This window comes from Periplaneta americana, chromosome 8 (genome assembly GCF_040183065.1).
Source record: "Periplaneta americana isolate PAMFEO1 chromosome 8, P.americana_PAMFEO1_priV1, whole genome shotgun sequence".
Taxonomy (NCBI): Eukaryota; Metazoa; Arthropoda; class Insecta; order Blattodea; family Blattidae; genus Periplaneta; species Periplaneta americana.
The window spans coordinates 124,410,359-124,425,000 of record NC_091124.1 but is presented as its reverse complement, the minus strand read 5'-3'; the positions used below and the strand labels follow the sequence as shown (position 1 = coordinate 124,425,000).

The following is a 14,642-nucleotide window of genomic DNA, read 5'->3' as shown; positions in this document are numbered from 1 at the left end:
GTTAGACAACTTCAAGTCGCGTTTTTTATTCATTCATTCATTCATTCATTCATTCATTCATTCATTCATTCATTCATTCATTCATTCATTCATTCATTCATTCAGTTATTTATTTATTTTTTTTGTTTCTTTGTTCATTCATTCATTCATTCATTCATTCATTCATTCTGGTGGAGCTAAGACCATCAGGCCTTCTTTTCTGCACCACCAAAAGTATAATACAACTACAAGAAAAAGTATGCATATAAATGCAAGTTAGTCTAATATAATACTATGTAACAAAATGAAATAATATAAAGTAGCGATTGCACATGAAAGTAGAAATTCAAAATAATACAAATTATTATAAGATGTTAAGGAGTGATACAATAAAAATAAAACTGATTCAACAGATAAAATCCGTGGCGCTACAGCCCGTGAAGGGCCTAGACCGACCAGCCGGCTGCTGGTCTCACGGCCACATGCCGAAGCAGAGATGGACGATCATCCAATCAGAATGGAGGTATCGTGTGGTTAGCACTAAGATCCCTCCAGCCGTTATAGCTGGCATTCGCAACCGGATTTCGCTACCTATCGTAGCTCCCCAAGTGCATCACGATGCTGTGTGGGCACCGGTCCCATACACTGGTCGTATATTATGTCCTTAACGTGGTCGCTTTAAATGTTAAGATTTTTTTTTTCATTTATCCATTCAGATTGATTTATAAGAGACACCAAACATACATATTAAACATTGAGCATTGTATAGTGCAGCCGTCTGCTAGCCGGTGCTTCTCCCAAAGCATGGCGGCGGACGCAAGCTTCAATTTGTCCCTACTCTGAACTTCTGCGCAGGGGCTCGGATGCAAGAGTGTCTCTGATGAAGATTGAGAGTTTTTGCATTGCCATTATATGAGGGTCACTCCAAAAGTAATGCACAAAATTTTTTAAAATTTATTTTTTATTCTACAACTTTGCAATTTATGGAGGTCATAGATACATCCTTCTCGCTTGTATTCAAATTTAATTTAAGTCGTTCCCTAAGTGGCGCCATGATAGCACTCCTTAAAGATGGTTGCTGTAGTTGACATTCGTCAGAAGCAACATGTTGTTATCGAGTTCATGTGCTGTGAGAATAAGACAGTGGAAAACATTCGCAAGAGGTTGAAAAGAGTGTATAGAGATGCAGATACGATTAGTCGGTGGGCAAGCAGATTATCTGATGAAAGAGGGCACGTCAATATTCGAGATACTTACTCCTCGCAGCGGCAGACCTTGCACTGAACGAAGCCCTGACAATGTGCAGCGCGTTAACAACATGGTTGTGTCTGACAAACGCGTAACAGTGAAAAAGATATCACTCCAAGTTGGAATAGGAAAGTAAGTGTGTACAGAATATTGAAACAGTTGGGATTAAAAACGATTTGTGCCAGGTGGGTTCCGATGATGTTGACAAAAGTCCACGAAAAAACAGTGTGCAGCGAACGTTTGGACCAGTATGAGCATAGTGGAGACGACTTACTTGCAATAATTTTTACAGGAGATGAAATATGGCTCACCATTTCGAACCGGAGACAAAGATGCAAACAATGGAGTGGCATCATGCAAATTCACCGAAGAAATATAAATTCAAAACGCGCCTTTGGCAGGAAAAGTTATGACTACTGTATTTTCGATTCAGAAGGACTCTTGCTTGTGGACATCATGCCACACAGAACCACCATTAATTCTAACGCGTATGTGGCAACTCTCAAGAAACTTCAAGCTCGACTGAGTCGTGTTCGACCACAAAGAGAGAAGCAGGATGTTCTGCTATTGCACGACAACGCACGGCCACATGTCAGTCACAAGACCACAGACCAGATCAGAAAACTTGGATAGACAACACTGAAACAACCACCTTACAGTCCTGATCTGGAATCATGCGATTACCATCTCTTTGGCAAACTGAAAGAATCCCTTCGCGGAACGAGGTTTGAAGATGACTTCCTCGTGCAAGCTGCTAAAAATGGCTCAGACGTGTTGGTCCAGACTTTTACTGTGCTGGTATATAGGCCCCCGTTCCAAGGTGGCCGTAAGGCAGTTGAAAGGGACGGGGATTATGTGAAAAAGTGGCATTTTGTTCCTAAAGCATGTATCTACATTTTGTGAAAATAACAAAGCTGTAGAATCTAAAAATGTATTTTTTAAACAAATGTTGTGCATTGTTTTTGAAGTGACCCTCGATAGATATATAGTAAAGTACCGTAATAAGAGTGTTCACCCTTTCAGGGCAAAGAAGATCCCTTTTTAATTTCAGTTTTGATTTAGATTTCATTATTATTATATGTCGATATGTATTTCTATATTTTCTTGCTATGAATATTAGGCGGAATTGGGTACTATGTTCGAAGTCTTGTAATAATAAATGAAATTTTCATTTGACTTTAATGAATTTTTGCACAATTCTTGTACCTCTCACGAAATTATAAATTTAATACCACGAAATTACCAAGATTATCACGAAATAACCAACCTACTAGCTTAAGTTATAAAAGTGGTTTTTGGCAATTGTACAAGAACGTATCCAAGCTTTTATGTCCCCATATTTGTAGAGCAAATTATTGTCTCTTTGATGGAAAAATCAGAATAAGGAATTATTTACACATTTGCATTTTAAATTAATTTTCATGAAATTATCACGAAATTACCAATGTTTACCCTAATACTATATTTCTTTGACCATTTTTCCTGACCTACTTGTGTGAACTCTGCCGTAATTTCGTCGTCGCTTGCTAGATTATTCTTTCATAGTTTGTTAAATCGTTCTCGTTGTCTATCTTTCCCTATGTAATTCATTTTCTTTGATACTTTCAACATCAGAAAGGTTATATTCGCTTCCATTAGGGTAAATATATGATAGATCAGAATATTCGTCAGAGAACGCGAACCCCTTGCAGTTACCTTCGCTGGTCCTCGAACCACAGTAGTGAGGTTGGAGACGGACGCAATTTAATAATACTCCTCTATTGCAATCTATTGGCAGTAGAGGCATAACATTGTGGTGGTTGGTAGAAACGCCGCCAAAAGAACGCATATAGCCATTTTACGGATAAACGCCGTAATTCGATTTAACCCTTTTTTCCAGCTAACCCTTGAATTACAGTTGTAATACTATACCTAGCTATTGTATCTGTAGACAGAGATTATTAAGAAACAAATACATTATAATAATATAATTGTAATTATAATTCTCCATTCAAAATTCCCTTTCAAAACACATTCAGTAAGATGACAAATGTGAATGTAAATATTAAATTAAAGTTGCATTTAGACTGAAGGGAATATTTATTGACAAATAAATGATAATTGTGACTGTATTTACTTAGGGTTCCTTATTAAACTACAGAGACTCACCTTAGATTATAATTACAATTATTTATCATAGCACTAGAACTACAGAGGTAATTTCAAACCTTCATTTCTCATCCCTTTTAACTACCTACGCTTTTCATAAATAGCAATATATTTAAGTGCCAATAAAGGATCATTAAAATGCGGGAAAAGTACCTCTGTGTGTCAATTTTTGCCACAAATCTGACTATACGAATGCAGGTATCTATTTCGTCCTCCTGAGTGAGACACCTCTTTCTGACTGAGCTACGGCTGTCCTCATCCTATCTTAAGCCTAACTATATACTTCATTATTTGCAGATGACTCGAGAGGAGGCGATAACATTTCTACAGGAGATAAAAATGAACCTGGAGTTTCTGCAGACACACTACACACAGCTGAGACAACACAACAAGGAAGATCAGCAGCAAGCCAAGGTAACTCCACCACAATACAACTGAATCGGTCATTTGTAAAACCACATGAGTTACAGAAAATAAGTTTCGAGAAAAATAGAAAAAAACTATCTATAGCTAATAGATTTTATGTTAGATCTGTGAAATTTTTACAGTATGACCATACTTTAGTATGTCTGATTACAAAAGCATTGTATCTTAATTATCTCATTTCATACCATCTTAAAATATTTTTTAAGTTATTGGACTCATGTTGTTTTAACAAGTACCAATAAGAACAACTCCAGTAGCCTGTTACAATAATATGTAGGGTATTGTTTGTCGCAGTGTGAAATACATTATTATACAGTTTTCAATCAATTTATATTGTTACTTTTACTTAAGATTCAAAATGGTTCATTTCATTCACAAATTAAATACAAAATATCATGGCCGATTTAAAAAAAAAGTTTCTTCTGAATAATTCATTTTCAAAACAGTGTGTCACATGTAATGGAAATGTATGAGTACACACATATCTTTAGTTAACAATAAGTGAATAACTTAAATTGCGTATTATCCCTCCAAACTTGTAATCAAAGCAACCAAACGCAGGACTTACTCATAAAATATAATTTCGCTCTTATTTCGCAAAAACACGTGCATTTCGAATTTTGTGCTCCATTTCGCATTTTATCGTGAATTACAAAACTACATTCCTTTAAACACAAAATTATTTATGGTGAAGAATCGGTAGAACGGAGGAAAATTCTCTCCGGCACCGGGACTCGAACTCGGGTTTCCAGCTTTACGTGCTGATGCTTTATCCACTAAGCCACGCCGGATCGAATCCCTCTCATTTTTAAGTTCTACCTACTGTGTTTCCCTTTGTTGGCCTACCCTGGTGTACCGTGTCACAGTATGTGTGACCGTAGACACATTGTCCAACCACAAGTACAGGGGTGCACTCTCTGTTCTACCGATTCTTCAGCATAATGGAAACATATGTACTTCGGTACACCATAGTAATATCACAATCTAGTATATACAGTCATGAAGCTTGAGTTGATGAGGGTGCTAGGAATAATAGACTGAGCCGGTACTGTTTCAAATTGTATGTGATGAGGCGATAGTAGCGATCCTAGTGGTTAGCAACTATCTATGAATGCATATTCCCTACGTATTGAGCTTCGTGACTGTATATACTAAACTGTGGTAATATGATAAAGCGTAAGTAATCACTTTGTGATTCAAGAAGGCGTCGTGTTCCGTCGGACACCGGCCACTTGGTCACTCGTAATGAGTGCACCTCTGTACTTGTGGTTGGACATTGTGTATAACTTACTACCACACATACTGTGACAAGGTACACGAAGGTAGGCCAACAAAGGGGAACACAGTATGTAGAATTAAAAAATGAGAGGGATTCAACCATCATCGGAACTTGAATCCGGTGTGGCTTAGTGGATAAAGCGCCAGCACATAAAGCTGGAAACCCGGGTTCGAGTCCCGGTACCGGAGAGAATTTTTCTTCGTTCTACCGATTCTTCACCATATGGAAACGCAGAATTATTCCACTGAGACTTCATTATGCACTTCTGTATATCATAGTAACAAAATTAGGCTTACTTATTTTCACAGCATTTTGGTACTTTTCGCATTTATCGTGATTGCAAAAATCTATGAAGTGTTGACTCGGCGGCCTCTGTTTAATTTGAATAATTGTATAAATAATACTTTTACCCTGCCGTCAAACGTACGGTAGGGTCGATAGTCTCATGGGTGAGGTGGAACAAATAAAACACTCAGCATAAGTAATAAACTATCTGTTTACATTTATTAGATAACACTTCCGGTAATAAGAAAATAAACAAAATGGATACTAATCCTTCGGGACTGGCTTGCCAATTACTCATCACTCAACTGGCATTCCCCATTACACACATTAGTGACATAATCTGTAATAACATATTATAGGTACAAGTTAATTGGTTGACAATACTATACTTCTTGAAAGCGGTAGGAAGTACCAATATAAAGTTAAACACAACTAATATAAAATATACCATTGACGAAATGCCAGCGGATACTTTAAACAAAAGTGAATTACATAACCCCCTGTATGAGAGCAAATATACTTATATTACTTAAAAGAAACACACAATTACTGACGTTGAAAAACCTGTTATGCTCGTAGGCAGACCAGCCTCGAAACCAACCAACAATGGTCTCTCTCCAACTATCATGCCACCATCATCACACAACTCAAACTCTCCACAGCCCTGCCACGCTTCCACACGTAGTTAGAGACTATCCCAGATCGAGTCCCGACTACAGCAGCTCTTTCATAACAGATCACCGCCAAACAAAAACCCCAGGTCTCAATGGTTGTCCCACAACCATTCTCTTCGAGCGTCGACCCAAGACTCTCCGCGTCCACCGCTCTTCACCGGAAAACGACGCTAATTAATAAATAATGAGAACAGAGCCAATGAAATTCAAAAGCCCATATCACGTGATAACTTAAATTCGCTCCTTATACGTGAGAAGTAAGAGACCAAGAATGGCAGAGAGAAGAACAAACTATCTATAAAAGAAAGAATGAGACCTAAAATGGCGGATAGGACGCCGTCTATGAGAAGTAAGGGTAACTACCAACAAAGAAAACATGAAAAAGGAAGAAGAAAGAAAAAGAAAGGAAGAAACACCGAGTTGCGAAAATAAAACGGCACAGTGCTGAGAGTCATAGTGGGCCAAGCGCCATTTATTAAAAACGGGGAAAGCAAGGGTTAAAGTTAAGTGAATTCCATAACTTAATTAAGGCTCACATATCATTTAGTTTTGATTTGCATACTTTACATTACTTGCTATATGTTCCATTGAATTAAGATACTTAATTTTAACCCCTGTTTTGTCCGTTTTTAATATATGGCGCTTGGACCACTATAGCTCTGAATAACATAACTTAATGAAGACTATCCTTCAGTTTTTATGTGCATATTTTATATTTCTTGCTAAATGTTTCTTTCTTATTATTATGGTATGCACTTAATTTTAACTCTTGTTTTCTCCGTTTTTAATATATGGTGCTTGGCCCACTATGGCTATGAATACCACAATTTAATGAAGATTGACATATCCTTTAGTTTTAATGTGCATACTTTATATTATTTTCTATATGTTTAATTAAATTATGGTATTTAATTTTAACCCTTATTTTCTACGTTTTTAATATATGGCGCTTGGACCACTATGGCTATTAATACCATAGTTTAGTGGAGACTGACATATCACTTACTTTTAATGTGCAAACTTCATATTACTTGCTAAATGTTTCATTATTATTATTATTGTTATTATTATTATTATTATTATTATTATTATTATTATTATTATTATTATTATGGTATTCACTTAATTTTAACTCTTTTTTTCTCCGTTTCTATATATGGCGCTTGGCCCACTATGGCTATGAATACCATAGTTTAATGAAGATTGACATATCATTTAGTTTTAATGTGCATATTTTATATTACTAGCTATATGTTTCATTAAATTATGATATTCACTTAATTTTAACCGTTATATTCTACGTTTTTAATATATGGCGCTTGGCCCACTATGGCCCTGAATCCTTCCTATCATCTCTAGTAATGAACGCTTTAATCGATATGTAATTATTATTATTTTTCTATGTTTCTAGCAATATTATTTATTTAATATCTCTATTAAACTACAGAGGAAATTGGGAGACGATAAGGTAATACTTTTGATTGTAATTGTTTTGAGCTTAAAGTCACTTCTAGATTTTAAAGTTATTTAGATACGATAATAGGCCTACTATAAATGAGACTGCAGTTCTTTCTTCAGTGTTTCTTTTAATTCCAGACATTATTCAGAGATAATACGGCGATTAATTGTAGTTCTTTGTTTAACGTCTGTTTTATATTATACCATAAGTTGTCCATAATTTGATTGCCTCTGATAGCAATGGCGTTAGTATGTGTAACGGCCCTGTACGAAAATTTTACGACAGAGACATGGAGAAGGATTAGCAGGTACAGTCACACAATAGATATGACAGTTTAGCAGCAGTGCAACTATTGATCCAATGAGAATCTTATTTATGTTTTCTGTAACTGCTAATCACAAAATTCGATTGCTTCAAGCGACTCGTTGTCTTGCCAAGCGCAGCCAAATAATGGTCGACAAGATGATTATGGTCAGATGTTTATGAAGTAATAATACAACTGTGAGAACGTTGAGGAAAACAGGAAGACCCGGAGGAAACCTGCTGCTCTATCCGTCGTGGATTGCACATGGAACTTCTCCTGCTCCTTTTGAGTAGTACAGCGCTGCCTGTATGTGAATAGCTGCGAGTATTGTTTTAATGTTCATCACACAAAGAACTGACAGATTGAAACATCAGCGGACGAGTGCACGCAAGCGACGATAATGAGCGATCCACGTCATCGCTGTGCAAGCACATGGAATGAAATTGCAGCAAATCCCTACCACTGACTCTCTTTGTGCGCTATACATAAATTTGAGTAAGTTCGAATTCAGGTTGCCGGGTCTCAAGCTGAAACATCGTAATACATAGGCCTACATCGTATTATTATTATTATTATTATTATTATTATTATTATTATTATTATTATTATTATTGATCCATTACTGTTCGGAAAAGATCCAACTTCAGATAATCAGAAAATGAATTAAACTTAATTTATGAAAATTTGTGACTTGATCCACTTTAGTTCTGAACGCCTCAATTGATGAGCAGAGGTGAAAGAAAGACTACAGCTATGCCTTATTCCTGCAGTGATTGTTCTCCTATTCGACAGTCTGTATTTAAGTTCTATTTAAATTCAATATTGTTTATAGAGATAGTGGATATTTTGCATAAGTTGCTGTGAATCTGATCCCATGCGAAAATTCTCAGCAGTATGTTGCGGTTCAAACTATTTTATTGTATTTATTTACATTCCATTGTATTCGTACGTCGCTTCACAGCTAGAATATGGAACATGTCAAAAAATCTTAATAATATTATGAAGTCTTAATAATAGTCACAATCTAGTTGAAATATATACGTAAGAGTTTTGGAATATAGTCTACTAGCATAACACAAAGATTTACTATCAATATTTAATACAAGACAGAAATATTATTCATGAAACGTTGTTGAATGTCATAAATTCGCCTACAGAATAGAAGGAGTGAGAAATTAGGTACTTCTTCAATTTGGCCTTTAATAATCTTATGTTTTGAATTTGATTTCTTATATCCATAGGGAGGCTATTAAACATTTTTACTGCTTTATAACGCACTCTTTTTTGATAGCACGATAGACTTGCTGATGAAATATGAAAGTCATTTTTGACGCGTATTTATGCTAAGAATAATTTTAATTAGTTACAAAACTATTGAAATTGTCGGCGTTTCTTTAAAATGACAATTGCTTATGTATGTCTAGTTCATTGTATTCGAATCAGTTAGGCCTAACGAATGATTTATTGATTTGACACTCTCGAAAAATAGGTAGTATTATACTTGCCTTAGTTAGGGTCCACCGTTGTGGAGTAACGCTTAGCATGTCTGACAAGGTTCATATCCCATTTGAGAGCAGTTACCTGATGAGAGTTTTTCCGGAGTTTTCCCACAACCCATTAATAGCAAATGCCGGCTAAATTTCGGAGCTGGACCCTGACTAATTTCGCTGATATTATCACCTAAATCTCACTCAGACGCTAGATAACTGTCGCAGTTGATAAAGCGTCCTAAAATAAACCAATAAAAATTACTTGTCTCGTTTTAATGTATGCAATATGTATTCTATATCGTTATTTAATATGTAGTATACTTTTAAAAAAACTGGATCTATATGGAGAACGGACATTTTATTATCCATCCGAAACGTCCCTGCTGTCATATAATTTAAATTATTTCCGGCAAATTTAATATCTACTAAGGTCAAAATTAATAGTTTCAGGACCTCCTAATGCACTGTTGTGGGAAACTTGCAGATGTTGTGCATGTCGACGTAATGAAATCTTGGAGCTCGTACTAGCAGAGCGTTTAGAATAGAAAGTGTGGTAACTCGGCAAGGGTCTAATGGGGCTTTTAAACCCCCTAGTGTCGCCGCGGCAACTGAGCGAAACATTGGCGTGGCGATCGTTCTAAGATTGCAGTTTTCCTCTTAACACTGTGGACACAGCATGTAGAACTCGTTCTGCTATGGAATTAAGAAGATATTTCTTGTGGTGTTCGGGTGATTTTTATTGTGCCGTTTATGTGAGCGAGTAGTAATAAGCCTAATTGTTTTGTTCTTGATGTAAATCCAATTATAGATACTCTATAATCTGTAAGGAAGAGACTTTCTTTTATCTATCCATAGACTAGACTATTTTTTAGAAGTGGTGTAGAGCAATTCCACGAACACAGAAAACTGTATGCTTGTTCTTATATCTGTGATATCCATTTTTCTGGGGTTTTGATTGTGATTTTTTTAAATTATGATTTATTTAACGACGCTCGCAACTGCAGAGCGTTATATCAGCTTCGCCGGTGTGTCGGAATTTTGTCCCACAGGAGTTTTTTTTACATGCCATTAAATCTACTGACATGAGCCTGTCGCATTTAAACACACTTAAATGCCATCGATCTCGGCCGGGATCGAACCCGCAACCTCGAGCATTGAAAGCCAGCGCTATATCAAATGCGCTACCGAGGGCGACTTTTGATTGTAAGAGCCGATGAATTTATTATTGCCAGTAAAGAGGTAGGACTTCCACGCAAGAACTGGCGACCAAAACCGTATGCTATAACACATATTTTCCCAAACTTGCCTCGATATCTTAAAAAAAGAAAAGAAGAGAAAATATCCAACGAAGAGGACATCAATCCGTTCTCATAACAATGTATCCTTACCATCTGGCTATGACCAATTCCATCGACGCTAAATAATCCAGCAGTTGATACAGCATCGTTAAATATCCGAGTAAAAAATAATTGGATGTGACACCCGAAAATCAGAAGAACACCTTAGTTGATCATGCGCTTGTATGCATTTATGTACCATTACTCCACACCTGAATGCCCAAAATTATGTCTAGTTACATTGACCGTAATTCCTTCCAGTGAATGAACTCCAGACCAGCATTTCAGCTGTTTAGCGTGAGTTTTTCAAAATCGATACATTTTTTAGAGTCATAAACTGTGATGGGATCGAGGAAAGTGAAAATACAAAAGAATTCAAAGGTGAATGAACGACCATGCAGATACGTTGAACTCAAAGACTCCCTCGTCTGCCCTGTACAAAGGATTCTAGCATTACATGATTTTAGAAAATATATGACACGTAATTGAAAATATAAAGAACACGTTTGCCTAAGAAAGAACCCTTGAATTATTTAGAGTGACAATTCAGAGCACTAGCGAAATATATTAATTCTTGTGGGATAGCAGATTTAAATATATTCAGACAGAAAAAAATTAACTAGGATCCTCTAGAGCGATATTTTGGAATTAGAAAATGATTATCTTGTGATGATTACCATAGACTTTCTACATGTGAAGATTTTTCAATCTATGTGCCGGTTAAAAATGTGCTGTATTAAAGTGCTAATTGTGAACTCCTAATTGAATCCAAGCACCTAGCTTCTACTTCATTAAATATGCATGTTTAATTATTCATTATTTTATTTTTAATAATAGCACTTTAGTCGTAATTAACGTAAAAGTTATTTCGGTAACAAAAGTACAGTATAATTCTACTTTGCATCTAGGCTAGAACTTAATCTGGTTTACAATTTTATTACAGTTGTTTATTACGTTTCCACATCATAAGAGATTTCTAATCGAGCATATGAGAAAGTAATAGACCTCATGGAAAAGTCGTTAATTTAATATTCTCCAATAAGTAGCATACAAGTACTTAATACAGTGCTACCAAATTGTTTTAATTTTACAAAACACAAAATAACCTAGGTATTTCAAAAGATCAAAACTTACATTAGCATAGATATAATATCGAAGCTTAATTTATGAGTCTAAGTTGCACGTAATATTTTTTGTTCCCCTGAATTACGTATAAACCAGATATAACTGCAACTAATGACTAAATAGTAGATAAAAACTATTGGTGAAGATAAAGTGTCTCCTTTATTATATTACAATCTTTCTTGTGTATAAAAACTATAATTTCATGTCAATGCGTACTTTATAATGCCATAAAAATTTTCAGTTTTGCGATGCTGTACTTTTTTTTTCGCATTTCTGGCTGAAGCCGGCGCAATGTTCCATTTTTCGGTTAATTATTATATTTACTATTCATGGTTGTGTTATATAACTCACAATTTAATATATTATAATATTACATTTTAAAGAAGTAAAATATTGTAACTAAGTACTTTACAATACATTCTTATCTAATGGGTTATTTTTAAAAACCTTTTTCATTCACTTGAATAGCGATCTTGAAACTGGGCACTGAAAATAGGGCTAGCGCCACTCGGCTACGATCCACTGAACTAGAGGAAGTAACGTCTTCTACCCGCTCTGGCAGTAGTAAAAAAGTATTGGTGAAAATATAATGTCCCATTTGATATATTATATTATACTTTCTTGTACATCGAAAACTATAATTTTGTGTCAAAATGTACTTACAACAACACAAAAATGTTCATTTTGCGAAGCTGTACTTTTTTTTTGCGTTCTTCTCTCTGAAGCTGACAGAATGTTCCAGTTTACTGTTGATTATTATACTCGTATTTACGATTCAGGAGTGTATGATGTAACTCAAGAGTAGTAAAATATTGTGATAAACTATAATATACTTTTATCTAGTGGGTATTTTAAAAACATCTGCATTGACTCGAATAGCGCTCCTGAAACTGAGAACAGAAAGCAGAGCGAGCGCCGCTCTGCGACGAACATCTGGACTAGTGGAAGTATCGTCACTTTCTCTTCTACCCGCTCTGGTATTAGTAATAAAATGTAGGCCTAACCTAATTGTAGGCTACATATTTTTCCTACAGTTGTCAAGTCGTTTGAAGGATTGTAACAGAACTATGACTTTACGCATTTACCCTTTCTTCTCTTTTCTCTTTTCAATCTTGTTTCTTTATTATTTTCCTTTTTTTTTTTTTCTTTTTTTTTTTTTCAAATTTCTTCTTTCTTCCCTTTGTTTCACCTTCATCAACGAAAATAAAACCATAATAATTATTCCATTCTAATTATCTGAAAAATGTAACAAACCTCCTACATCTATACTAAGTATTAAATTTACATAACTCTTGATTGTTGCCTTATACAATGTAAAAGTCCAATTATTAAGGAGTCCTCTGAAGTTAAATATTTAGGCATAATTTTCGACAATCATTTAAAATGGAACCACCACATTAATTACCTTTGTAATAAATCACGTAAAATAGTGTATTATTTTGTTTTATTGAGGAATTACTTATCAATAAGTTTATTACGCACAATATACTTAACTTTATTTCAATTAGTAATCATTAATGCAACCCAAAAGCATAAATAGCATAACAGCACTTTAGACATATGGTTGCTACCCCTAACATGATTTTGGTTATCAAACTGTCTCCATGAAACAAATGTTAGAAGCACAATAAAGCATATTTTTTTTAAATAAAGCATAAAAGCACAATATTTAAAACAGATCATAATTCTTGGAAAAAGCACTGCCTGTTTTATTGCACTATTTATAACAATTGTGACCAACAATAATTAATATTAACAGGGCCGCGGAGAAGGGGGGGCAAAGGGGACAAATGCATATGGGCCCGTGAGCAGTAAGGGCCCGTCAGATTGAGTCATTACTTTTCATTATCACGAATAATAATTATTCACAGATACATACCAGTACTATAAAATTTTGTGAGAACATTTGTTACATGAATCTGACATAGGGTACTGGCGCCTATGATGGGCACCCCTACAGTGATGGGCACAGTGAATTATTTATTGTAATAATAAGGATTTTCGGATTAGTATGTAGTTACTTTTTGTTCTATATGATTGGCAGTACTGTTAGCAACCATTCTAGCGCATGGCCTGTGTCCTGAGAGGATGTGGGAAGCTTCATTTTCGAATTGATTGTGGTCATGTGCATACCCATGATTATTGTCGCTTAAAATTAATAATTCTTTAAGTTTCATTGTTGTCATAAATAGTGTTTGTAGGTTCTGTTGTTACTTGTGCTGTATTCGAAGCTCGATTATTAGCTCCGTCCAGTGTATCTCAGTAAAGGTAAGTGTTTATAACGACAAAAATTATACTTCTAGTGCTTTAATGGCCCATGCCCATCACTATGTACTAAAATCAATTGATACACAGTGATGGTCACAGTATGCCCATCACTGTTTTTTGTAATTTTACATAATTTAAGTTGTTCATCATGCATATTTGTAGATCTTGGTACTACGAATATAATATTATAAAACGGATGTCTTAGAACTATTCTAAACAGTAATGGGCACAGTGCCCATCACTAAATATTTATAAGTGCCCATTACTAGAGCAATGACATAAAACTCACAGACATAGACTACTTCATGTTTAGAATCCTTTTATGTCGGAAGATTCTGGAGTAATTTCCGTAGTCAGGACGAACCACTTTGAGTAGCTAAAAATTTAAATAGGCCTATCCAATGGTAAAAATTAACGCATTAATGTCATATGAATTGTGTTTCAATAGAAGCGCACATTCTTATAAATATGCTCTTTCTTCATATAATTTCATTCCACTTTTGGAATAAAATGTATAGGCTAAATACATAGTAGATTGTGCTGATCTAATCAATTTCGTTTCACGTAACTATACACAAAAAATGTAAATATAGGCTATTATCTTAATTTAAATCACATTT

The 14,642-nt window shown here is 35.2% G+C and overlaps 1 protein-coding gene and 1 non-coding gene across 2 annotated transcripts in view; both read left to right on the top strand.

The window, feature by feature from the left end:
* LOC138705025 (protein CIP2A homolog) overlaps positions 1–14,642 on the top strand; it is a 720,063-nt gene that overhangs the window by 627,899 nt on the left and 77,522 nt on the right. The window contains exon 8 of the mRNA XM_069833567.1: positions 3,673–3,789. Within this exon, the coding sequence (XP_069689668.1) occupies positions 3,673–3,789 (117 nt within the window). The remainder of the gene's footprint in view (positions 1–3,672; positions 3,790–14,642) is intronic.
* On the top strand, positions 5,197–5,268 carry TRNAY-AUA (transfer RNA tyrosine (anticodon AUA)). The gene has a single exon. It is a non-coding gene; the product is annotated as a tRNA-Tyr (tRNA).